Below are 26,456 nucleotides of genomic sequence, written 5' to 3'. Positions count from 1 at the left end.
ATGAATGGCAAGTCTTTGGAGACTGTACAATCTTTTATGAGCATGAGTTTTGGCTGCCTGCCGGCAGATAACTGATTTTATACCGTGCTTCTTCTTACGCTAGTTGCAGTAGAAAACCATTAGTGAGATTAGCATCTAAAGCTTTGCCTGTGTGACCCACTTCACCTCGCGATGAGCCTCTCTCGGCGCACCAGTCCGTTTATGCATTCGTTTGTCGGTGCTGCACATTACAGCAACTTTTCACTGCCGCTTGTCGGTAGTGGTGGTTGGAGGGGGGGGGGGGAGAGGGTGGTTTTGTGGGTGATGTCGGCATCGGAGACATCGATCAAAGGGACACCGCATCGTTGCGGCTCTGACAGCCACTTTGCCTCCTACATCAGAAAAGATGATGATGACGGAGTCGGTGGGTACATTATGACGCTCTTTCCATGTAATGCCCCTGCTTGTCAGTCAGAGTCTTATGATCGGTCATTATTGCCCGTTAAGCCAAACTGCCATGGAATATGTATGGTAGAGAAATAGCGAGAGCGAGTGAGAGAGATAGAAAAGCAAAAGAGATTGATATTCAGGCAGAGAAAACAATTTGGAAGAGAGAAGGAGCGATGACAAGTTAAAGAAGAGAGATGAAAAGAAAGGGAGAAAGATAAGTAGAAAGAGAAGAGAGAGATGAAAAAATAAATAGAGATAAAGATAAGAAGAGATGTAAAGAAAGAAAGGGAGAAAAATAAATGGAAAGAGAAGAGAGAGATAGAAAAATCAAAAGAAGAGAGACATGAAAAAATAAATAGAGATAAAGATAAGAAGAGATGTAAAGAAAGAAAGGGAGAAAAATAAATGGAAAGAGAAGAGAGAGATAGAAAAATCAAAAGAAGAGAGATTAAGAAAGAGAAGGAGAAAGATAAGAAAAAAGAAGAGAGAGAAATAAAAAAATAGAAGAGATGTGAAGAGATTAGGAAAGAAGAGGTGAGTTGGCCTTGTTGCAGAATTATGTGCGATATTGTAAATTGCAATGATAGGAACCACCTTGGTGAACGTTGAAATCATAAAAGCTGATTAAAGGTTGCTATGGCATCTGCCGTCCTGTAAGTTTCCATCAGCTTGGCATGTAGTGAGAAGAGCCACGCAACTGGGAGAAAAGAGTTTATGTCGTATTCAGAGAGGAGAAGAATATAACATGTACTGCTGTATGTGTTTGTATTGAGAGAGAAGGGGGGGGGGGGATGGGGAAGGAGCAATTGGCAGAGACATACAGGTGGCCAGAAACTGTGTGTGTCACAGAGAATTGCCTCCCTTTTTTTGGTGCTGGTGAGGAGGGGGTTAATGTTTTACTGTGATGATATAACAGGAATGTTTTGCCAGATTGTATAACATATCATATGTACCACATTCTCCAGCACAAAGACGAAGTTTCTCCTCCTCTCTAAATCGGGGAAAACCCCCTCAGAATACCCTCCCTCCACTCGATGATGAAGATCATTCTCATCACATCTTTTCTCTAAAAAGTGAAGTGAAAAATATTGTCTTCATCAAACCGTCCCCCTCGTGCTGGCCTCGAGGGAAGAAAACGAAAATACGAAAAAAGACGAGAGTGCGAGAAAGCCGATGGAGATGATTATCGGGCCTTCCTCCGCGCATTCCTCGGCAATTACACGCACCATCAGAGCCGCTCCTCATGAGAATGCAGAAATTGGGATGCAGGCGACACTCCACGGGTCCTTGGTGATGGAGAAATGATGATGGTGGAATCAGAGATGGCAGATATCATTTCATCCTCAATTTTCATCTTTGAGTCTTCATTCAGTGGATTTTTTTGTCTTCTTTGTTTTATCTTTCACTTCATTTTTTCTTTTTTTAAACTCGTCTCCTCTTTGAGGCTGAGGTGACCAACCTCCTTTCACGCTTCGGTCAAACTGTTGACGGGCAATTTCATTCCGGACACGTCCGCGGCCCTTAACAGATCGATAAACCCTATCCCAGTTTTAATATAAAGTGGCTCAGTCTCTTTGGGAATTTAGGTTCTGCTTGACCATCTCCCCCCCCCCCCCCCCATCCCCACCCCACCCCTGGCATGCTTGTATGATCTGATGATTGAAGTAATTTTCTCTCTCTGAAAGCTTCTCAAGGTAAAACAGATATTTATGTAAATATTATATGAGACTAGGAGGATTGTAATAATGAGAGCTACCTCCCTCTGATTACATGGCTGGCAGCAAGAGCGGCAATGATACTTTTAAAGGCATTATTACCATTTGCAGATGAAACAAAACCCAGCTTTAGTGCTTCAAAATGTGAATTAGGGATAGAAACAACCAATGTAATAATGTTAATCAGTATAATCAATGTTAAGTATTATAAAATGTGAACAATATTTACAATAAAATTGTTTCTAGAATAAACCATCTACAGTTATGGTTTATTGAAAAAATAGTGATATCTCCTTAAATATTTTAGGCTTTATTGCAAAATTGTTATATGCGAGGATGTTTTGTGATACAACTGACCTACACATATGCGTAATATGTGATAGCACAAACATTTTTTAAATCACTGCTCCAAATGGTAAATAGTACCTTTAAGTGCATGTCACATGATGAGCAACTGACCAATGAGATAGCTTGAATTATTTTCAGGTGGTGTATAGTACATATGGTGGTGGCTCTGAACTGAAAACTCTGGATCTTGAAGTCAGAAGAAGAATGACATGTGTAATGTTGCAGGAAGCCTCAAAGTTTGCTTCTGTATTTCCGGCAATTTGTGTGGGCAGAAATCACCCTGTATTGCTTGTTTTTGTTTGACACGAAACCTGCATTTTTCTTATTTTTGTTTTTCTCTTTTTTGTTTGTGGGGGTCCTTGATTTTGTATTCCAGTCTTGTCAGTGACAGATCGGGAACAAAAAGAAAGGGAGCAGTATGCAGAGAGCTTGTACATTTTGATTTGGGGAAATTGATGGAAAATGTGGAGGCACATGGCTAAACAGGACAATTTCTTTTTGTCTGTGTGTGTATGTCTGTCTGTCTGTGTGTGTTTGTGTATAGTCTTTTATATTGAATATTGCGTTAAGTCTTTTGTCTTGAAAATTGTGTTTTTGTTATTGCCTCACGGACAGGATTTGATGTGACATATATATATACTTGGCGCAACAAACTCCTTTTGGGTCAGCAAAATGTACCTCTGATACAGAAAGGTCAATTCTGGGCATAGAGCATCTTGCATTACAGAGTTGGTAGGATTTTTTTTTTTTTCCCCACTAGAGTTGGTTTTGGATTCAAAAGTCTTGCATTGGTTGCAGGGCTAGGAATCTTTCCAGCAGTAACACTCACAGCAGATTTTTGGAAACATTATTTTTGTCTTCAATTATATCTCTTGTGCTCCCACCACATTCATTTGTACAGGCAGCTCTGCTGTGATAAGGGGAAAATTTGACATTATCAATATTTCAAGCTGCACCAAGTTTGGAAAAAAAAATTCCTTATTTGTTATTGTACAGATAAAAGAAGACTTGCTCAAGATATTTTTGTGTTTAAATCATACATTATAAATCAAGATATAGAGCCTACTGTATAAGCTGTTATTTTCGTGAGCGTTTAATTTTCGCAAATTTCGCGAATTACTGTGGAACCGCGAATTTAACAACACACGAAAATGTTGCCATGACTGGTGTAATAGTGCGCTTACGATAGCTTTGGTGTCATTTCGCAAAACGACACCTCGCGAAAATGTCCACGACCTCCTGATACGCAAAAATGTCTGTACTAAAAAATAACAGCTTATACAGTAGCTGATTGCAGAATTCATGATCAATATTAACAGTGAGAAACGTTCAGTGTTGCCAGCAGTGGCATGGAAGAGCAGTCGTAGCACCACTCCACATATTTCATCCCGTGTCTTGATTGTCTAGTCCATTTTTAGCATCTTTCCTTGGATTCTTGGATTGCGTATCTCTACTGCGGTATAAAGCAAACTATACTTCTGCTCCCTTAACTTGTTGAGGACGGGCTGATTTTGCTACAACACGCATTTTGCCATAGACACTAGCCCAAGTATACTTGGGACTCATCTTCAGTGGGTTAATCCTCCCGTGAAGTGATTTCCAGCGACAGTCATGGGGGTGGGGGTGGTAGGAGATTACAGTGAAACTGTGCTTCCTAAAATGGGGTGAAAGATGGAGGGTTATGATGAATATTTGATCCTGTGTTTCTAGCAAAGCGTGGTACTTGTACATGGTATGTAACAGAGAATCAGAAAAATGTCAGGATTATTTTTTTTTTCCTGTGGTCACAGATGGTTTTTGTTTTTTGTTTGTTTGTTTGTTTTTGCATAGCTTTCATGTTATATTGTATTTATACACTTCTGTGCAGTATGGGTGCATAATTGTAGTTTCATACTTGTCAACAGTTATTAACTAATAGGAACATTCCTATTTTTTTTTTGTGTGTGTGTGTTTCTAGAAAGAAAGCTCTTTATTCAACCACATGTTTCTACTGTAAGAAACATCTCTTACTTATGAAAAAATGGGAAATTGATAAACATTCCGAACTGCTCTCTGCAAACTTTACTTCAATTTGTTGTATCATACTGTCTCTTCCTATCATTTCTTTCCATCACAGCTCCAATGTTGCTACCCCCGCTGAGCTCATAAAAGGTTAAAAGCATCCACCGCCGTCGGTCGTCCGCCCGGGTTTGACTACCATCCGCCAGGACGTTGCCCACTTACCGCTCGCTCGGAGACGAGGGACCGGCGAAGGCAGAGAGCCAAGAGAAACCGGTAAGATGGTTTGGGAGAAAGGGGTGGGTGGGGATAAAATGAGAGAGAGAGGGAAGGAGAGATAGATAGAGAGGGATGAAGAAAGAAATTTAGGAAGAAAGCAAGAGAAGGAAATAAAGCAAGAGAGGCAGGGGAGAGACAGAGAGAGAGAGAGAGAAGGAGAATATGCAAAATATTTGGAATAAAGCAAGAGAGATAAAGAAACAGAAATAGATGAAATGAGAGATGAAGGAGAGCAGTAGAGATAGATAAAGGAAGATATTTTGGAATAAAGCAAGAGATAGATAAAGAAAGAAACAGAGAAATAGATAAAGTGAGAGATGAAGAAGGAGAGAGGTAGAGGTAGAAAAAGGAAGATATTTTGGAATAAAGCAAGAGATAGATAAAGAAAGAAACAGAGAAATAGATGAAGTGAGAGATGAAGAAGGAGAGAGGTAGAGGTAGAAAAAGGAAGATATTTTGGAATAAAGCAAGAGATAGATAAAGAAAGAAACAGAGAAATAGATGAAGTGAGAGATGAAGAAGGAGAGAGGTAGAGGTAGAAAAAGGAAGATATTTTGGAATAAAGCAAGAGATAGATAAAGAAAGAAACAGAGAAATAGATAAAGTGAGAGATGAAGAAGGAGAGAGGTAGAGGTAGAAAAAGGAAGATATTTTGGAATAAAGCAAGAGATAGATAAAGAAAGAAACAGAGAAATAGATGAAGTGAGAGATGGAGAAGGAGAGAGGTAGAGGTAGAAAAAGGAAGATATTTTGGAATGAAGCAAGAGATAGATAAAGAAAGAAACAGAGAAATAGATGAAGTGAGAGATGAAGGAGAGAGGGAGAGGTAGATAAAGGAAGATATTTTGGAATAAAGCAAGAGATAAAGAAAGAAACAGAAAAAAAAGTGAAGTGAGAATGAAGGGAGAGATAGAGCGAGAGATGAAATGAGAGAGAGAGAGAGAGATTAAAAAAGAAAAAAAATAGAAAGGGATGAAACAAGAAATGGAGGGGAGAGATTGACAGTGGGGAATAATAAAAGATATTGATTACTAGAGCAAGAGAGATAGAGAAACAGAGATAGGGATGAGATGGAAGAGCAGAAACAGAGAGGTATAAAGCAAGTTTTTTTTTTTGTTTTACTTAATCAAGAAATATATAAAGAAAGAGAAAAGAGATGAAGCAAGAGAGGGAAGGGAAGGACAGATATGGATAATAAAGATATTTGTTTATATAGCAAGAGAGATATAGAGAAAGAATAAGACGGATGAACAAGAGATAGAAGGGAGGCACAGTGATAGCGCAAGACACAAAAAAAAAAAGAGAAGGGGGGGGGGAGAGACAGGTATGCAAGAGGAATAAGAAAAGCATCAAGAGTGAAACAAAGAGAGGCAGTAGAGACAGATAGACCTGTAGTTTGATGATTAAAAGCAAGATAATTGCAAATAAACCAAGAGATAGAGAAAGAAATAGAAAGAGATAGTAAGAGAGAAGGAGTGCAAGAGGAAGAAAAAAGGGATGGAGGGAGAGAAATGACATACCGCAGACTCTGCTCTCCGTAATTTGGGATCCAGAATTTGATCGCTTTTACTTATTCAGAGTGCTCTGGGAGTTTGGGATCCCCCATTTCACGTATAATTGAAGTAATAAAGGAAGACATGTGCGAAGCGTAAAATAACACCCTGCACCCATAGCATATACCTCCTTGCATACGAGTGGAAAGAAAATGAGCTTCTTTTAAAAGGGAAGTGCATCGTACAAAGCCAATTTACACTCACTTGTACCGGCGAGTAATACAGCAAGGTTGATGTGAAGCAATGAAATACAGAATGTATAAAAGAATATCAAAGTTAATGTATTAAATGGAAGCAGAAAATAATATCCTCATTGTTGAAATCTTGGCCCAAGCAGTCTAGTGATGAAAAATTATGTTTGTGAGCCATTATTACACTAAAATTGACTTATGCTTTTTATTAAACTATCTGATGTGTTAGCTCTCAATTTGGGGGGACAAACTTTTTGCAAATCAAAAGGGACCAAATTGAACTACTGAATATGCCAAATATTTCACTAGATTTTTATTTTCGTGAATTTTGCAAGTCGAACGCAATTCGTGAATTCATAAACACGCAAAAATATTAACTCTGATCCCGACATGAATGTGACGTGCACACATACAATTCTCTGTTCAGTACTGTTCACCACACTCGCAAATTTGTTGGGAAGTCCCAATTCTCGAAAAATTAGACTCACTAAATACAAATGTATGTGTCATATACAGTATGCATTGTGGGATAACAGTCTTGATGTATCAAACAATATATTTCAAAATAGCATCTCAGGTAATGGAACTCTTCACATCTGTCTACATGTGACTGCTCAGCTCAAAACCCACAAAAAGTGGCATATAAGGATTCTCTGTAATGGACCAAAAGAGTCATTTGGGTTGACCAACTCAAATTTTTAAAGTTCGTCTTATGTGGGAGAGTAATCTCTTCTCTACCTACTGTCAAAATTTGGCAGCTTTAAACAGAACCAAACTTGAGATGTAAGTAGTTTTCTGGACCATTTTTTTTTCTTCTTTTTTGACAAGCACTGCTTCACTATGATTTGCATTCATACTTCTGCACAGGACACCTGAGTGACCATAATAAATCCCCTCCTCTCTCTTTTGTATGAAACTATCTCTTATTTTAGTGACTTTTTGAATGGGATGGGATGGTCAAATTTGAAATTATGTATTGTTTTAAAGCTTAGAGATTACTCCTTCAAACTATGTAGAAAGTGAAAATTCACTTTGGCCCACTTTTTGTGGGTTTTGAGCCAGTTGGTCACATGTCACAAGGAATTATATGTGACCATAGCGTGAGATCTTTTGAGGAAATCTTATAATATATGTATATTCCCCGTGCGGTTATGCTTGGGAATTCATGACACTCCGTATATGTATCTCTCATGCAAACACATATGGTCACACAGATGTACATAGATGGGACTACACTTCAAGTGGTCATGCATCCTTCCGCGTATCCTTGTCAACAGAGCGACAGTAATTTTTGCCCTTTGATCTACAAAACAATTATATGCATAACCCTCATTGATGCCTTATAGGAATTCCCTGGATCCACGACACCGTCATCGGTCGCGTTGTCATGAAATGATGTCAAGCATATTTGTAATGAAATTGACTTCTCTCACTTTTTTTTTTTTCATTAATGTGCATATTCCACTGTGAATGGCCCAAGTTCTTCTTGTGCTTAGGTAAAAATGACACAAGAATTCTGAAAGATCTCCTCTTGTTTGTCTTCCCGGCCTACTCTTCCTCGTTGGTTTGCTACATTGGCAGAAGTAGAGATCTGGGACGGCATCTCCGCCTTTTTGAAATGAAATATCAATCTGACTTCTTGACCTGCGCCGTTTCTGAATGCCATTCAGATAATTACTCAGTTGTGTTGCCGTGGCGACCGAACTCAATCATCTTGGCGTGACGGAAACCTAATCCCACGCGAGCAAATACGGCTATTGATCCGGCAAATATGGATTCTTCTTCCCCCCATACGTCTCTCGTTTGCCCCCTATTTCTTGGCGCTATTGATCAGTGAAAATCTCTAGTTTCCACTCATCTTTCTCTCTTATCACGGAAGGGAGCAAACAAGACTAAGAAAGAGGGGGGCAGTATTGATTAATTCAAATTGCCTGAGGAAAAGCTCGTGTATGTAGTGGTTGGTGGAGGAGGGGGGGGGGATGAATACGAGAAGAAGGTTAGAGCAGAGACTTTCTCTAAATTTGGGCAAATATTATTCATTCAGGTCCAGCGGTGGAGCTTAAGAATCAGTCCAAGAAAGCACGACTGTTGTGTGAGGGGGTGAGGGTAGTCTTCTATTCCTTCCCCCAACCTTTTCCCCTTTCCACATTGACTCGTAGTCAGGTGCATTGATTCATCGAGCGGTTCTTGCACATACCATACGTTGATTTATCGATTGGTTCTTGCACATACACTGTACCTTCGTAATTCTTGTGAACCTTGCCATAGAGAGAGAAGAAAAATGAAGAGATGGATAGATAGATAGAGATAGATAGATAGATAGATAGGTAGAGATAGATAGGTAGAGAGAGAAAGGTGACAGAGATAGATAGATAGATAGATAGATAGAGAGAAACATAGATAGGGAGAGATAGATACATAGATAGGTAGAGATAGATAGGTAGATAGATAGATACATGTAGATTAATTCAATGCCTTTTCTGGTGGTCACGAATCATGGACGTGAAGGTGACTTTGCCAGTCATAATGAATAAAGACAGAGAGAGAGATTGAGAATGGGGGGTTGAGGTAGGGGGGGGGGGGAGGGATTGGAAGTGGATGATTGACCTTTGGAGGAGTATGTCATGCTACCACACATGAAAAGGTCAAATATAATCATGCAACAACATTTTCACTGAGCATGTTTCAAAGTTATGACAGAAGCATCCATTCAAAGTATATTGCGTGAAATTGAATAAAGAAAAATTCTTGAGTTTATTCGTAATTGTTATCAGGCATCTTTACAAGGCAAATGCACACATTTCCTGTCAAATTATGTGATGTAGTAAATTGTGAAGAATTGGTCAACACTCGGAAGCATATGGTGTGTAGTCCCTTACACTAGTATGCAGTTTAGATAGTCAACAAGTTTTGAGTATGATGGCTGAATGAGTGGAGTAGAGGTAGGAGTGTGTATACCATAGATAAGTTTCCTTGTGTGTTTTGAAAATGTTCTGTAAATTTGTGTGACTTATATATATTCAGACTACATATCTCTGTGTTTCTATGATTGACATATCTGTTTTAAATGGCCCCTGATGAGGATGAAATGGACCGAATGAAAAATGTCGGTAATGACGAAACACGAAGGAAAATTAATGTGAGTTTGTCAGTGATACACGTACAATGTATATACTCTGCCAGATGAGGATGATTTTCAGGCGTGTGTGATGGAGAATTTGATTGAATACAAGATGACCAATTACTAGCAGCCATCGTTCCTCCTAGGTTTGCAGCCCCCCCGGGCAAGACTCCATCTCGGGTGGGAAACGAAAATCGGGGTCACATTGATCATTCAAGCTGTGTAATGAGGCGGGGGATGCAACAAGCGGGGAAAGAGGTGACACAAAATCAACAAAAGAGATTGTGATCATGAAAATTGATTTGAGTGAAATTTTTTCTCGCGTCACACTTAGGGGAAGGTAAACAATGGGGAAGCAGTAACTGGAAATCTTTTTCTGATGATTTTTAACATCAATTTTTTTTTTCTTTGTGTACCCAGGCGGTCTTGAAAGAACAACAGCAGTTGGGGGATTTTCTGGAAGATTGCACGTCCACATCTTAGGAGGATCACCATGACAACAGGATCATCAATGGCATAAGGCGGAGGATGGTGAGCGAGCTTGTCTTGAGGTGGAGTGGAGTGGACTTTGCCTTCCTCGAGTGAGAAAAACTCTTTCAGTGTTTGCTCTTGATGTAATTTGGACCTGAGTGCTTTTATATCTCTGAGAAGAATGCTTTGAGAAGTAATTCCTCGAAGATTGACTCTCGGCAAAAAAAAAAGGTACATGTATCTTTGACAGCTGCTGAAGAGCCATCAAACTTTGATCTGTACCATGCATGAGTATTTCAACTGAGACTTCTTGGAGAATATCTTTTACGACGACAAACACGGCAGAAAATCAGTCGACCATTTTTTTGAAGAGTGGTACGGTCAAGAGACCATGAGTGATGCCATGGATAACACGCACGCGGATGAGGACAAACCGGTCATACTGGACTCGCCGAGCGACTCGAACACGACCACGACCCCGAGCAGCGACCAGTCGCGCGAGGTCACCTACGAGATCTTGCTGCCAAATGAGGTAAGATAGCCTGAGTGTTGATGAGTGGTCAGTAGAAGCCCCTATCTCAAAGATTTTATGCGGAAATTATATGGCAAGTTGTGAGGCGATGACATCGTCAACTCGCTATTTGCATATTCATATTGCCTTTTAAAAAACTTTTACAAATTTCCCAGTTTCATATCTTTCAAAATTTTTATCAGATTTTTATCAAAATTTCACTATCGCATTTGAAAAATTTTACTCATTGTTTTCAGACAAACTTTGAACTGGTCCAGAATTCACCTTTTAACTGTTGTGTTCATCATACGTGATTTGATGTAATTTCTTGTCCCTGCAGAATGAAGCAGAAAATGAGGAGCAGTATTCCATGATTCCTGAGCTTGACCAATCAAATTACACCGAGCTCATCCAATCCGAGCTGCCAGAGCCCAGCACGTATGAGACCACGACGTTCCATCATGACTCGAGTCCAGTGCATGAGCATGGCTGGCAGTCCACTTGGCCAGAACGCAACGAAAACGAAGACATTGACGAGTACAGTCAGTCGGCAGTGAGCATGGCCGACGTGGCCAGCGTCAACAGCCAATCAGCTTCCAGCGCTGCCGACGCGCAGAGTATCCACAGCAACCACAGCGCCCAGAGCATGCAGAGCGAGACGTCACCGGACCGGCCGGAGGGCGACGACCTCGGGTCGTCCCGCGTCACCAGCCTCATCGACAAACTCAACCAGAGCGACATGCTGGGTTCCCGCCCCATCCCCACCTCCCTCCCCCTGGGCACCACCCGGGGCACCATGGGGCCCTATGCCAGCAGCTACGCGAAGAACCCGGGCCAGGCCCTGGTTGGGAGCCCCTCCCAGATCGCCGGGCGGGCGACGATACCGCGGGCGTCGTTCAAGACGCGGGCCCGGGAGCCGATCCTGGGCTCGTCCGTGGGAGGTGAGCTGCAAATGGACGAGGACGGGAACGAATACACCGAGTGGACAGAGAATGAGATCTATCAAGGTTAGACTCAGGGCATGAGCATCTTGTCTGCAAAATCATAAAATGGCATCAAATTTGTAAAAAGAAAACCCACAAAAATCACACACACAGACACACACATATACAAACTATAAGGTATAAAACTGCACCCTCTGTGACGAAATTTGAAATGCACCTTCCGTGTCTGTACCACAATGGCATGCACAACCCATCAAAAACCAGGCTAAAAATATGCATCTTGCTGCCAAGGGAAATGAAAAACCCATTTACAATGCTATGGGAACTGCAATATGCTGCTTGTGCATATGCCTGGCTTGTTGCTTGTGAGAGACGAAAAGCATCAAATAATCACTTTTCACAAAAAAAAGACTTTCTAAAACTTTTGTCCTAGATTCTGTCACCTTTCTTTAACATACTACCTTCATTAGTCCATGTTCCATTTCCTTACTGCCAGGTTTCCCTCTCTTTCTCTCGTAATTCATATCTCATTCTTGATAACACTTTGCAGATGCTATTTCCCACTGTCTATCACCACTTTTCAAAGGAAAGTTCACATTTAATGCTCCTTAGTGCATCTAACATGCATTTGCACCTGATATGTTCTCTAACCAAGCTGAATGAACGCATAAAGCGATTATTTTGAGTAATCCACTTGAGGTTGACCTAGATGGACTAACCTAGATTTTTTTTTTTCCAAATGATTTTGTAGCCAGATATTAAGTACTGAAGTACCACAAGAGGATTAAATCTTGTCCCTACGCGCACAAAAAGTGAGTCAGAAACTCATCCACTGTTTTCTAGGGGGCTTGACATAAATTCATGCGTTGAATATTTGATGCCTTGATTGTTTCTTTTCAATGTTTTGATTTTTTTTTATCACCAGTGTAGCCATCAGCGGGTCCTATGAATGACACCCAATCCTCTCAAAGTAAAACAAGACACAAGTTTTGGTTGGGATCGGGCTTCAGATTTCCAACATTTTTGTGAGATAATGAAAAACCTCTGTTGAAATATGAAAGAGCATACAGTTCTAAGACGAATTCAGAGTTTATTTGATGAAAATTCCTTGTGAAATGGCTTAGATATCCAAAAACATAATATGTATTCTGTCCTAGTAAAAGGTGGGACCCAGCTTTTATCATATCTATCTTAAAGCACTATCTATCTGTTTAGATTATACAAGAAAAGATTTCAATTAAGTTAACAAAGTGACAAATATATGAATAGATTTATTTTTTTTTCCCGCTGGAATTGATTAGAAGTGAGATATTACCAAGGGCTTGCACAACACTTCTTTTATGAGGACATGCAGATGTCACAGATACAGTATGTCTCCAAAAAATTACAATAAGATTTTCACATTGATAATACCCAATATGATTAAACTGTCGAAATGCTACTTCAGAGTCTTAAAATATAACATCTTAGCTCTAATTTGCAGAAAACCCCATTCAATTTGGTCAAGCGGTCACAGAGAAATGTGGATTGTTGTAGAGCATGTCATGAGTCTGATTCTTCCAAGTTTAGCACTTGATAATGATGCTCTTGTGTGTGAACACAATAGACAGAACTTGGAGGGAAGAGATTCCTGACATACTCCACAAAATTCCTCATTTCTCTTTGACCAATGAAGCAAATCGAATGGGGTTTTCTGTAAGATGTGAGCAATGAGTTATAGTTTCGTACCCTGAAAGTGTATTTGGATTGATTCACTATTTTTTAAGTTATCATTGCGGAGGGTCCCGTTGTAATTTTTTTTTTTGACATATGGTATATGACATCAACATAAAGTGCTTGCAGAAGGAACAAGTTGAATTCATTGTTGAAGAAGACAAGGAGATCTATAGACAGACTCCCCCTTTTTTTCAATCTATTGGAACAAATATTTGAATAATCTGAGACATAAAACCAGTTTAGCTGTGGGAGTTTGACAGAGGTTTTTCCAGCAAAATATTGGCAAGCCGCACAGGTCGCTGACCACTAGGTGTTTGTGAGATCTGCCCCCCCCCAAAAAAAAAAAAAATTGCAGTAGATGTTAGCCTTCGGGCCATCAATTGCTTACGAGTCTCGGCATTGAGACTCTAAACCTCAAGATGTATAGGTTTACGTCGCACGTACAGTGACAGAAATTCCTCACTGACAAGCACATTCTTGACTTTGCAGGTGCGAAGTGAAAAATTGCATCTGATCGATTTTGAGCATTTGCCCGGCGACAAGGTATGCCATGGCTGGAAAGGTTTTGAATGAGGTTTCGGCGGTGACACGCACTGTACCGCGAGATAGTGTGACACGCTAGCAAGTTTTTAGTTTCTCGTAACGCCCACGGCCTCACGGCCTGGTCGCTTACCGCAATGAGCAATGAAAGAATGCCACAGATACTTGAGAAGAAGCAGTTGTGAATTCAAATGAACTATTTCACATTTTGGCAACGCTCCAAATTGGATGTTTTGAAACTGTGATCATGAAATGGGTGATACCACGTGGGAGTCTATTAAGTTTTGAAACTCTTGTCTGGCCATTATTTCAAGAACTCGCAGTCATTCTGGAGAATGTTTTCGTTAATCAGGAAAGCCATGACAGGCAGATTGTAGTGAAATGATTTAAGAATGGACTTACAATGATTTATTGGATAGCTATAAGGAAATGTCGCCTTTCTTTTTCCAAGAATGATGGAAATTTGCAAAGCTCGCTCGAGTCCTTTTAACGTCAGCCACTTTGAGTGGCTTGATCTCTGATATTTTCTGATGAAAAGATGTGGAAACCAATATAGAACCTTGAAAATACTTTCCAAGTAGGTGCAGTTAAATCACAGTCAAGATTTTATCATGCACTAAACTTATTAGAATTTGTGTACATGATCTCAAGTAGAGATTAACAATGCATGCCTCTATGAAAAGAATATCATCAAAGTTAAAGACATAAAGAAAGCTTCACAGAAAAAGGGAATTACACCAAGTGCTGTCACTATTTGCCTTTTGAGCCTGGATATGATAGGAAGAAATTATGAGGGATTTTGATGTTACCCCACTCAGGACCACAACATGAAAAAGCCAGTGCAATCATGTACACCGGGTTGTGTACAGTAATTACAGAGTTAAGCAAAGGAACGTGATGGGTTCGCGGGTTCAGGTGCACTCATAGAAATACGTAGGGTACTAAAACTAGATATCACTATCACCAAAAGTCTGTCGTATTTACTCACACGAATCACACGCCACATTCTACCCACAAACTTTGATGGCTATCCACAAAAGTTGGGAGATCATCGGGGCAAATTGTCTATCACCATTCACTGTGTGTCCATGTGACATCACGCTCTGCTCATGGCGTCTGATTTGTCACTAGATCGCATTCTCTGGCTCCTCACGGTTTATTCTGTCCCCCCTCTCTATCTTTCTGTATCTCTTTGACCACCATTCACATCATTGCATTGTATGTACGTGTGTAATATTATACGTCAGTGTCTCGTTTTAACCCTTGGACAGATTATATCGCAAGGTGAGTATTTGACTCAACAGTCATAACACTAATCATTCCATATCAATGTAATCATCATTTTTTGCACTGCATCTTGCCTATTATTCACAGCTTTCATTGCTTATAAGTCACCTAATATGCATTCCTTGACTTGTTACAGTCGTAAATCGCTCTATTGATCTCTATCATTTGCATGGCACAGTTTTGACATCTGCCATTTTTCCGTAAAACTTAACATTTTAACTCTCAACTGTTCCAGTTGAAACTTTTCCTACTTTTAACAATGCTATATGTGTATGTCATTCATTAAAATAAAAAATCCCTCAGTTTGCACATTTATTCATTTTTACAAATTCATGTCAAACCCAGGCACCCATAGATCCCAACCTAATCACATTACTATTTGTCTGCCTATACCCACTTAAAAGGCTGTAATTTATCATGATTTTCATTTTCCATTCTCTTTATCATTTCTTCATTGTTAATATGTAGTAGAGTTTTATCTGATTTCTATAGTGGAAATGCAGTGAACTGCAGACAAATTTTATTGTGATAATTGTGCCCCCGCCCCCCATTTGCTCTGGATCAGTGATGAGATGAGCGTTCACTCAATTTCAGAAAACTTATCATTCATCAAGCTAATAGCAGTTAGACCCATATAGGTCAGTTTTCAATTTCACTGATATGAAACGCCCCCTCCAGATCCCCCCCCCCCCCCCCCCCCCCCGTTGGTGCTGTTGTATGAATATAATTCAGTCGATTCAGCCAATTCACTGCATCAATGTCTGTTATTCAACATAAATGCACTATTACCACATTTACTAGAAAACAGATTGCATGCTATTTTATTTCATTTTTTATTTTTTTATTTTAGCAAATCAGCACCAATTCCTCTGACGTAAAATGAAAATTGTTAGCTGGTAAATACCATGGCATCAGTGTATTGGTTTTGAGTCATTTAGGAGATAATTCTATTCCGGACGAATCTGTACGACTTGTCTGTTGCATGGTCCGGTGCTTGATTGCGTGCGTTATGCAAGATGCGCTGGTAATTTTACCGGTTTGATTTGTTAAAATGTACTTTCAAGGCCGAATTCATGTAACTGTTTTGTAATTGACTTTTGATTTCAGTGTACTTGCCTGCTTTGGACTTAATTACCTGCACCCCTGGAATGCCAAATCTTGAAATAATGAATGCGTCACGGGGCATTTTTTATTTAGTTGATGTAATTTTGTGTCGGATGCGAGAGCTTTATCGGATAGGATGGAAGTAGGAGGGGATCTCTGTTAGGATACAGATGACATGCTTTAATGTTCACCATTAGATCTGGTCACATTGCATGATTGGTTTGTTATGAGAATGATATGTCACTGCAGAACATATTGTTAACAGCTTTGCCCTTGTTAACATCTATGCATCAGTATTTAAAAGCTGCCGCAGTCATTTTGCAGTGTATAGCTCATTTACTATTTTGCTGTGTTGTCATCCTTTATAAGTGCTGCTGCAGTTCCTATTGTAATTATTTTCAGTGTATTGTATATTTGTTAATTTTTTTTTTTTGTATTAACCCATTAAGGACGAACTGATTTTGCTATAACACACATTTTCCATAGACACCTGCCTGAGTATACTTGGGACTAGTCTTTAACAGGTTGACATTTCAACAAACCTGTGAATTTACTGCCTCTTTTCATTCAAATGGGCTTTATTGCCCAATCACTTTCTTGCTTGTGCATGTGTCACTAGAACTTCAAGAAAGTTAGGAAGCATGACAAACTTCAATGAAGGTGAATGTGAGGTTTGACCCGAGATCATTTTGTGACAAACTGTCCCACTTCTTCCCTCCTTCCCCATCTCTTTATCTTTCTCCTCCTATCTACCTCTGTCAACACCAAAGAGGAAGATGGGTAAAAAGAGAGAGAGAGTACCCAATCTGTGCTCCCCCTTCCCCTCCCCCTCCCCCACCCCCAAGAAAAAGAAGAGGATTGATTGCTGAGGTTAATGTGGGCTTGCCTCACTCATGCTGTGGCTGCAGCCGAGGGGAGGGGTGGGTGAAACGGGATCGGGCGGAGCACCCTGGCATCCTCCTCAAATCTCCCCCCATCTCAGTGGCTGTGCAAATTGACATGTTGGCCCGAGCAACCCTAGTCCATCATGTGCTACCAAGGATGAAGGGAGGGAGAGAGGGGAAGGGGAAGAGAAATGTGGTCTCGGTGGGAGGAAGGTGATGATACTCAGATGATGCTGTGTAAGCACTTAAAGGGATGGTATAGTTTAGGTTGAGATAGGGATTTAGATTGTACTTTTTTGTGAGATAATGAGAAACCTCTTATGATATATGAAAGAGTATATAATTCTTAGAGGAATGCAAAGTTTATTTGATTAAAATCACTTTTGAAATGGCTGAGATATCCAAAAACAAAGTACAACAAAGTGGTCCTAAAAAAGGTGGATCCAACCTGTTTTTAGAACCTCTCAATTGATGCTGTGTAAGCACTTAAAGGGATGGTATGCCTGTGAAATGGGGATTCAGATTGTGTTTTTTTTTTTTTTTTTGTGAGATGAAAAACCTCTCATGAAATATGAAAGAGTATACAATTCTAAAGAGGAATTCAAAGTTTACTTGATTAAAATCACTTTTGAAATGGCTGAGATATCCAAAAACAAAGTACAACAAAGCGGTCCTAAAAAAAGGTGGATCCAACCTGTTTTTAGAACCTCTTCATTTTTGGATATCTCGGCCATTTCAAAACCAATTTTCGTCAAATAAACCTTGAATTCCTCTTTAATAGAATTGTATGCTCTTTCATACTTCATAAGAGGTTTATCATTATCTAACTAAAAAAAAAAACACGGAAATCTGAGACACCTTGTCCACCAAAACTATACCATCCCTTTAAAGCAGGGATATGAAACACAGATAAAATGAGAGAGGAAGAGAGAGTGAGAGAAAGAAAGAGAGAGAGAATGAAGAGAAATGAAGAGTTTTATATCAAAAAGGGTCCAATCACCATTTTTTAAACATTTTAAAATAAGTCCTTTATCAGATGGAGCAAATTGAAACCTTTCCAGTGACACCTCACTTCTTACATACATGGTATATTCTTAATTAATAAGGTTATGATTAGAAATGTTCCAGATTTTCTTATCATTTTCTTAGTTTTCTACCAGCTGTAATCACAAATATCTCCAATTGACAAGAATGGAGTTCTCTTTTTTGCAATCAAACTCTTCATGTAAAGAGAGGGGTTAACAAGCTGCAGTTAACAAGCTCATCAAGCTGAGTAGAATCATATCAGAGGTAGAGCGGGAGTGAGAAAGAGATGATAGAGTTTAGATGATGATGAGTACGAGATGATGAGGGAAGCAAGTAAACTAGGAGTAGGAATAGAGAAAGAAACATATAGAGGGAGGATGAGAGAGAGGGAGAGGGAGCAATATAGATCACTAGGTTCGGGGGGGGGGGGGGGGGGTGTCCCCTTTTAGGACATTCACCTTAGAGTGATTAATTGAATGTCATTAAGCACAGCCACAAGGCCCCATCAAGACCTGAATAGGACATTACCTAATGAGTATATTATCTTGTCTGATATATCCAGCACCTTTTTAGCTTCACCTCCCTTGATTCCCCCACCCTAACCCCTTACCACCTCCTCCCTCATCCTCAAAGATACTGGTAAATAACCGCCCCCCCCCCCCAAAAAAAAAAAAAAAAATAAAAATAAAATAAAAATAAAAAAATAATAATAATAAATAGATAAATAAAAAATAAAATAAAAATAAAACAAAAAAAGAAATGAATAAAAATAAAAAGAATAAACAAATAAATAAATAGAATAAAATAAATAATAGATAAATAAAAATAAAAAAATGAATATACTATGATCTGCAGAAGGATTTGAAAGTAACAAGTAACTTTATCTGGAAGTAGAAACACCTTTCAAAGCTAAGCCTGCAGTGTATGCTGCAGCAAGTGAAATGTTCTTTTGCATTATGCTGGAAGATTTTTATTACTGTACCAGTGTCAAACAAGCATGTCAATCCACCTACTGACTTTAGCATTGTTATTAGCAATTCAACATGGCACATGACAATACTGACCCCTTCAACATTGGTTAGAAAATTGAGGTGATGGTTCGAAACGTGATCTGAGATACATTAGAACAGGCTAAACTTCCAAGTGACAGTTGTTCAGTAAATTAGTTGGAGAATAGTTAATCTCAGAAAATCTGAGGCAACACCTGCACTGTTGAAAATTTGGTAATCTTGTCTCTAAAAAAAGCTCTACCAATATTTAGTAAGTATATACAGTGAAATAGATCCAAGAAGATAGTTTTGGTTAAATTTCTGCATTTCAGATGCAACGTTAGTCATTAGTGTTATGTAAATGATTTGATTGAACAATGTCAAATGTCTGAAATTTTGGAAAGTTAATGTCCTTGTAAATGTATGGAATCATAAGAACGGTGTGATTAATGTGGACACCAGTTCAAGAATTTGGAGGTTATAAATACATGGCTGATACATTACATGAATTTCCATGGTGTAAAGTGCGAACACCTTACTTCAAGCTAAGTATGTGGGACTGAAGGGATATTTCAAAGCTATTAATGCAAGGTGCCAATAAAACAGTCCCGATTGTGTGTGTGTACACCTGCTGTAGGAAGACCTAACCCTTGCCTGTAGAGAGAAAAGGAGAGAAAAATAGCACCCCGTCTCTCCGACTGCACACCACCATCGTCGTCATGAATAGGTAATACAATCCTTGGGACCGGACCTAAATTATTCTTCCCCCCTCTTGGAAATGGGTCATGAATAAAGGATTATGCCATAAGACCAGGTGAATACCGCCATTGGAGAATTATCTCACCTAATCCCCTCCCCCCCCCCCCCCCCATCTCGAGTTCAGTTGCGGCTGTATTGAAGAGGGCGCCCCATTTATAGTTGTGCTTGAGAGTAAAAGAAAAGTATTCTCTGATTCTCTGAGTCTCCACTAATGTTGAGCATTAGTTATCACATATGATAATAATGCTGATGATAGCATCAACTCTAACAACGATAATAAAAGCATGCTGATAAAATCAACTTGCCAACTCCACCAAAGTAAGATGCCCAGAGTGCAGTGAGAAAATATTTCTTGTCATCCGGCGCACCTATCCTCGCATTATCTGCATCCGACCATTTATGTTTGTGGGTGGCTGCAGTGGCAGACACTGCTTTGGCCGTGGGAGAAACCTTTTAAGGTTCTGCCCGGTGCGTCCATCTCGAGAGTTCATTAGGGTCAATATGGACTGGCCGTCTGAGAAGCAGAAGCCCCTGTCTCTGCAGGCCTGGTTGCCATGGCAACTTGCCAAAGATTGATGTCGTTAAGATAGTGACCAAATGCATTCGTGTCATTGTAATGTAAATAATATAAATCACTTTTCCCCCTTCTCCTCATTACTTGACCATTTACCTGTTAGCATTACTCGCTCGTCCATTTATCTTGCCCTAAGTGTCCTTTTGGGTTCGTTTGGGATCGTTTATTTGTGTATACCCTTCTTGATTAATTAGATTTTTGTGGGCAACCAACTGGGGTAGCATTTCAATCACCAGTTTTTATTGAGCTGACATGTGTTCAGCCGTAGACTGACGTCACTGGCTCGCCGCACACACGGTAGAAGGTTTCCGCCAACATCTATGTTTCGGTGAATGTGGCATGAAGCCCGCGCTCATTGCAAGGTAAATCTATCGGGCAAAATCGAGCATGCAGATTGGCCCAGTTCTGAAATAATGACTGTTCCACTTAATATCAAATGGGTCAAACCTGGATATTGATTTATTTTTCAAATAGGACGACGTGCCTTCTTCTTTATATTCTTTTTTTCTTCTTCAGAGTTCTGGTTAGTTCACCCCTATAGCATTTTCCTCATGCATTTTCATACAACTTGCCATGCTGTGAACTTTGCACTCCCAAGAGGTCTAACTCAGCCAGTTATCTCGTCAATATGGACAAAATGTTCATCAGAAAGAAGAAGAAGAAGAAGACGAACAAAAAAAAGGGGAAGAAAAAAAAACATTAGAGGGGACGATTTTGGAGCAATAGATAGTAGACTTCCTTCAACTCAACCCCTGACCAGCACTATTCATGGGCTGCCTACCAGCTGCTTGGATTTCCCCAGGGTGGCAGGATGGGAGTGGGGGGGGGGGGGAGGGGAAAGGGGTTATTTGCCAAGTAATGATCCTTTTAAATGATTGCTTCCTCCAGCCGTCAATGTGATACGTCCCCCTCCGCCCCTCCAGGTTCGGGGATAGTGAGTAAAAAGTGCACTCTCCACTGTCTGTTCACCCCTGTATTGGAATATAGACTTCGTCTCTCCCCCTGTCAATCAATGTGTCACTTATTTTTTATTTTTTTTTTGACATGGTTTTCATTTTTTTCCTATCTGTGTTTGCAGTGGTTTTTTTTTTGTACATAGTTTGTTTATGGGACAATTTTAATGGTACCCAGTAATTTTAGAGAAAACTAGTAGTTGTTGGGTTCACTGTGCAAAAACTAATGTTACAATTTGCCAACATTGCCTGTGAATATATCTTTATGATTTTCCTTTGCAACACTGGAAATTGTGTACACAGCACTTGCATACACTTTACACACAAAATCAGATGCACTCACACACAAACATACACACACAAACACACACACACACATACACACACACACACACACACGCACACACACCGTTGTTCACCCACACACACACACATACCTCACTGCGTGGCCTGCAATGCGTTTCAATCCCAAACCGTAAAATTTGTAACTTTCCTCCTTTGTGCACAAACTTGCATTGGGTGCCATTACCTTTTTTTCCAGTCAACATTGGCATGCGAAAAATCTCTTAATGCTCGTTGGCACGTTCCGCCAATCGTTGACAGAAGATGAGGCAAAAAATAACCGTGAGCTCATCGGAGGGTTAACATCGTCGCGGTTTCCAATTGAGTCACCTCGAGTGTCCCATGCTCACTCAAGGATGGACGTCCGAAGGTAATCGGGAGTTCAGTCACCTCAGCTGAACTGCCACTTATTCCCTCGGACAGAGTGATGGGGGCATTTATTGTTTGGCAGATGCTCACAGTTTGAAGATGGGTTATGGAATGATCAGGATTGATTAAAATGTTGTGAAAGGGATGGATTTAGTGTTCCATGAAATAGATGTTTGTTGCATTTTATTTTAGAGAAATGTTTTTGTTTGTATTTAAAGGTCATAGTTGTTTAATGTGAAAAATCTGAATTGGATTGACATGTATCCAAGTGATTGGATAGTGGTTTGAGAGTGGGTATTTCTGGGCTATGAAAAAGCATATATTGTTCGATATACTGTAAAACCAGAAATGTTAGCAAAAATTTCATGCCGCGAAAAATGCCATCTGCTCCAATTTACAAAAATTTTGTGCCACAAAAATATCTCGCTTTTCAGTAGGTGGGATTGAACAAGTTTGTAAGTTGATGAGCTTTTTGCCAATTTCCAGTGAGAGTTTATTATTGATATCATGGAGTCTGCACAGTTCATTTTGAGATGATAATTGCTGCACGCTCATCAAAAGTCGTTCACATTTTTCTCTGAAATTCAATAAAATTGCATTCTTTTTTTAGATATTCCTTTCTGACTATTATTGATGGCATGGAAAGGGAAAGGAATTGTTTGATCCTGTGTCACTGTGTTTTCACTCATCTCCACCTGGCATTTCCAATTTGCAAGTGGCCCGATTGCGCCTTTGCCCCGTGACGTCATGGATTGATGCGATGTATGTTATTACAAAGCACGTCTTCCAAAAATTTGTCATCCAAGGACCTATTTGAAGACCTTTAATTCACAATGTAAAGTGCCCATGTACAGTAATGCAAAAGGTTGAAAGAGAAATGTGTGGTTACCAAAGGCTTTCTGCATTGCAATGTAATGAAATTCTGAAAACAAATTGAATTCCTCATGTTTTCGTAGTAGGCTTTCTGTATTGCCAGTGCAATGAAATTATACAAATAAATTGAATTCCTCATGTTTTCTTATATGGTTGAAAGATTAAAGAAAATAATGTAGATCCTCAATCCCTTCATTAGTGTTGGCAGATCAAACTACAAATGATGTCAGGAGCTGTATGCTTTGTCATCCATACTGTATATCTAAAAGATATTTAAATTTTTGTCGAGCCCACCAGAGGTGCGGGGAGACTAAGGGATCGCCTGTGGCGTCTGTCTGTCCGTCGTCCGTCCGTCGTCTGTCCGTCCATCCGTCGTCTGTCCGTCTGTCCGCCTGTCCGTCGTCCGTCCATCTGTCGTCTGTCTGTAACGCTACAAAAACTTGAATAACTCTCTACTGAGGACTTCAATTTCAATCAAACTTTTAGGGAAGAGTGGTTATACAAAGTTACACATTTACCAAACATGAAGGTCACCTCAAGGTCAAAGGTCACAGACAGGGGTCAACAAACTTTTAGGGCCCAATGTTAATTTTTTTTTGTCGCGTTTCGATTATGGTTCATAACTTTTGATCCATATGTCCGTTTGTGACCAAAATTGGCTGGTAAATGTCCCTTGGGGAGTTGAAGGTCACCACAAGGTCAAAAGTCATAGGCGGGGTCAATGAACTTCCGGGAGTTACAAAAACATTGATTTCTTCTACCCGAATGGGCGAGACACATTTTGGCACTTGCCTTGTTATGACTCCTAGTAACTGCTAATAATTTGAATTTGCAGATCAGATACATTCTGTTGCTGTTATTCAATTGATTTAGTGTGAATTTAATAAAGTTATTGCTAGCTAAAGAATCCAAAATCAATACATACTGCTAAAGTGGAAATTTTCACATTGTAGAAATTTGAACACATTTTATGCAACCTGAAACTAGCACAAAAATAAAAGCATGCAAGTATTTTTGCTTACCATATGTTCCAGTAATTAAGGTCTTGATTCCAAAGAATTAAAAACATGAAATTCATCTTACCTGGCTGAGCGCAAAAAATTATGAGAAAATATACACTTTTGCCTTGCAAATGATTAGTTGGAAAATTTGAAGCTGGCAGTCTTTTTATATCTACAGTATGTAGAAATGATAAATCTGTAAAATATTTGTGTGTGTCTTCCCCTCATTGTCTTTAAGCTGACTTGTTTTGTGCAGTTAATGTCCTGTCTTTATGAATTTTTCCCGGTGGCATCAGGAAGCTAGCCTCTTTTTCTAGGCTCTGGGATAAAGTCCTTAAACTCAATGTCCGTCCCCTTTATTGAAATTAAAAAGTGATATTCATTTCAAAGATGAGCTAAGTCAGCAATTTACCGCTACTGTCAAGCCCGATTATCTTTATTTATGTATTTTCTTTTCTTGTTGTTGGCCACGACTTTTTGAAATGTAATGAGTTTGTCTGCCGTCGCACACGAATCTCGGGGAATCTATCTGCCCGGGAGCTTGCGGGGATTCGCCACATAGTCTGAGGTTTGATGTGGTGTGAAAATGTATGTTGACGCACATCTCGTGCCGCGGTCCCTCGAGTGATTCGTTTTCGTGGTCCCCGCGGAGGGCGGGCGTGATTAGTTTATCGGCGGAACCGTCGGTTAATTTTCATTTCTTTCTTGCGGATTGGTGGTCCGCTGTGGTTTTCACCTGCCGAGATGCTCCGAGCGACTGGATCTTGTTGCTGGTATGTTTTTGACCAGGTTGGGTGCATAGAGTGAGTAAGATGTGAATTATCCCCAGTATGCAGTAGATTAGGAGCACGAAGGCTTTCAAAAACTCACAGAGCTAAGCCGAGTTAATGTGGGGTAACTTTTGAGGTGAGCAACATACGGTCATTATGTGCAGAGTTGAAAACTTGCTTAAGATGGTGTATATTGAAAAGCGTCGTTGTGGTTTTTGTATGGTTGGATTGATGTTTTTAATGTATGTATGTATACATATATTTCTTGTCTTTTTTTGAGAGGAGTAGGGTTTGCAATCAAACTTCTAAAAAGAATTGTTTATACCACCCATTGTTTTGTTGTTTACCAGACCTTGCTCATGTGTGAGTTCAATACCTCCTTCCATTTCATTTTGGAAAGAGAAGCTCGTTATTAATATTCTGTTTTCCAGCAATTTCGCCAACACCTGTGATTGCTTTCATGACAGCGTTTCAGCTTGAACGAGGGAAGAGACGAATGAAATATATGCTCCTTAATAGACTGCATGCGTGGAAGAGGGATGTGAAAGAGGTGAAAAGAAAAGGGGCCAAAGACAGCCGGGTTTGCCGAGGATGTTTGGGAATCGTGGCGCTGGCTCCGAGACGGATGGAAATGATGAGAAGTGGCTGCCGGTCAATGCAAGGGAGGATATAAAGATGAGGAGATGGGGAGAGAAAGAGAAAGAAAGAGAGGGAAAGAGAGATGGAGGAAATGATAGAGATAGATAGATTGGTAGAGAGGGCAAGAGAGATATATAGAGAGAGATAGAGGGAGAGAAAAAGAGAGAGATAGATATATATGTAAAGAGAAGTAGATATATTTGTAGAGAGAAAAAAGAAAAGTTGGTAGACATGGGGAGAGATAGATAGATAGATTGGTAGAAAGACAGAAGGGTAGAGAAAGGAAAGAAAGGGAGAACAATTGGTAGAGAGAGCAAGAGAGATAGAGAGAAAGATAGAGAGAGAAAAAGAGAGAGATAGCTATATATCTTAAAAGAGAAGTAGATATATTAGTAGAGAGAGAGAAAGAGATAGGTTTGTAGAGATAGATAGATAGGTTGATAGAGAGATATAGAGAAATTAAAAGAAAGAGACATTGATTGGTAGAAAGAGCAAGAGAGTTAGAGATAGAGAAAAAAGAGATGATATATTAGTAGAGGGAGAGAATGAGAGAGAGAGAGAGAGAGAGAGAGAGATGGGTAGATAGATTGGTAGAAAGAAAAAGAGAGAGAAAGAAATTGGGAGAAAATGGTGTGCATCTCAAGCTGCCGTTTTAATCTAAAGATGAGACTCCTCATGTCCTCCAGGGGCACTTAGGCAAAGTAGATGTTAAATTCCTCCCGGAGTTGAGTTACAGCGAGAGGCTGAGGAACGGACCGGGCAAGGAAAGGATGAAAAGAGAAGTGAGAGATAAACAGAGAAATATAGACTGGCAATATCAATATGAAAAAAAGAAAATGACTGAGAGGTAAAAAAGGATACACACAGGAAAGGTAAAAAGGCCTAAAGATAAAAAGATAAATTGAATGATACAAGTAGACATACACACACACATTATTATACCTATTTTATGTATACATGTATTCATATATTTTATGTGGGTGTGGGTTGTGAGTGTGTGTGTTTGTATGTTTGTATGTTTGTTTATGTGCAGAGAAAGGACAGATATAAAAGAAAGAGGGAAAGAGAGA

At 39.7% G+C, this 26,456-nt stretch overlaps 1 protein-coding gene across 1 annotated transcript in view; it reads left to right on the top strand.

The window, feature by feature from the left end:
* Positions 1-10,496: 10,496 nt before the first annotated feature.
* LOC140238557 (rho guanine nucleotide exchange factor 10-like) overlaps positions 10,497-26,456 on the top strand; it is a 119,226-nt gene continuing 103,266 nt past the window's right edge. Inside the window, exons 1-2 of the mRNA XM_072318459.1 lie at positions 10,497-10,637; positions 10,957-11,623. Of these exons, the coding sequence (XP_072174560.1) occupies positions 10,497-10,637; positions 10,957-11,623 (808 nt within the window). The remainder of the gene's footprint in view (positions 10,638-10,956; positions 11,624-26,456) is intronic.

Source organism: Diadema setosum, chromosome 15 (genome assembly GCF_964275005.1).
Source record: "Diadema setosum chromosome 15, eeDiaSeto1, whole genome shotgun sequence".
NCBI lineage: Eukaryota > Metazoa > Echinodermata > Echinoidea > Diadematoida > Diadematidae > Diadema > Diadema setosum.
This window is presented reverse-complemented; position numbering and strand designations above follow the sequence as displayed.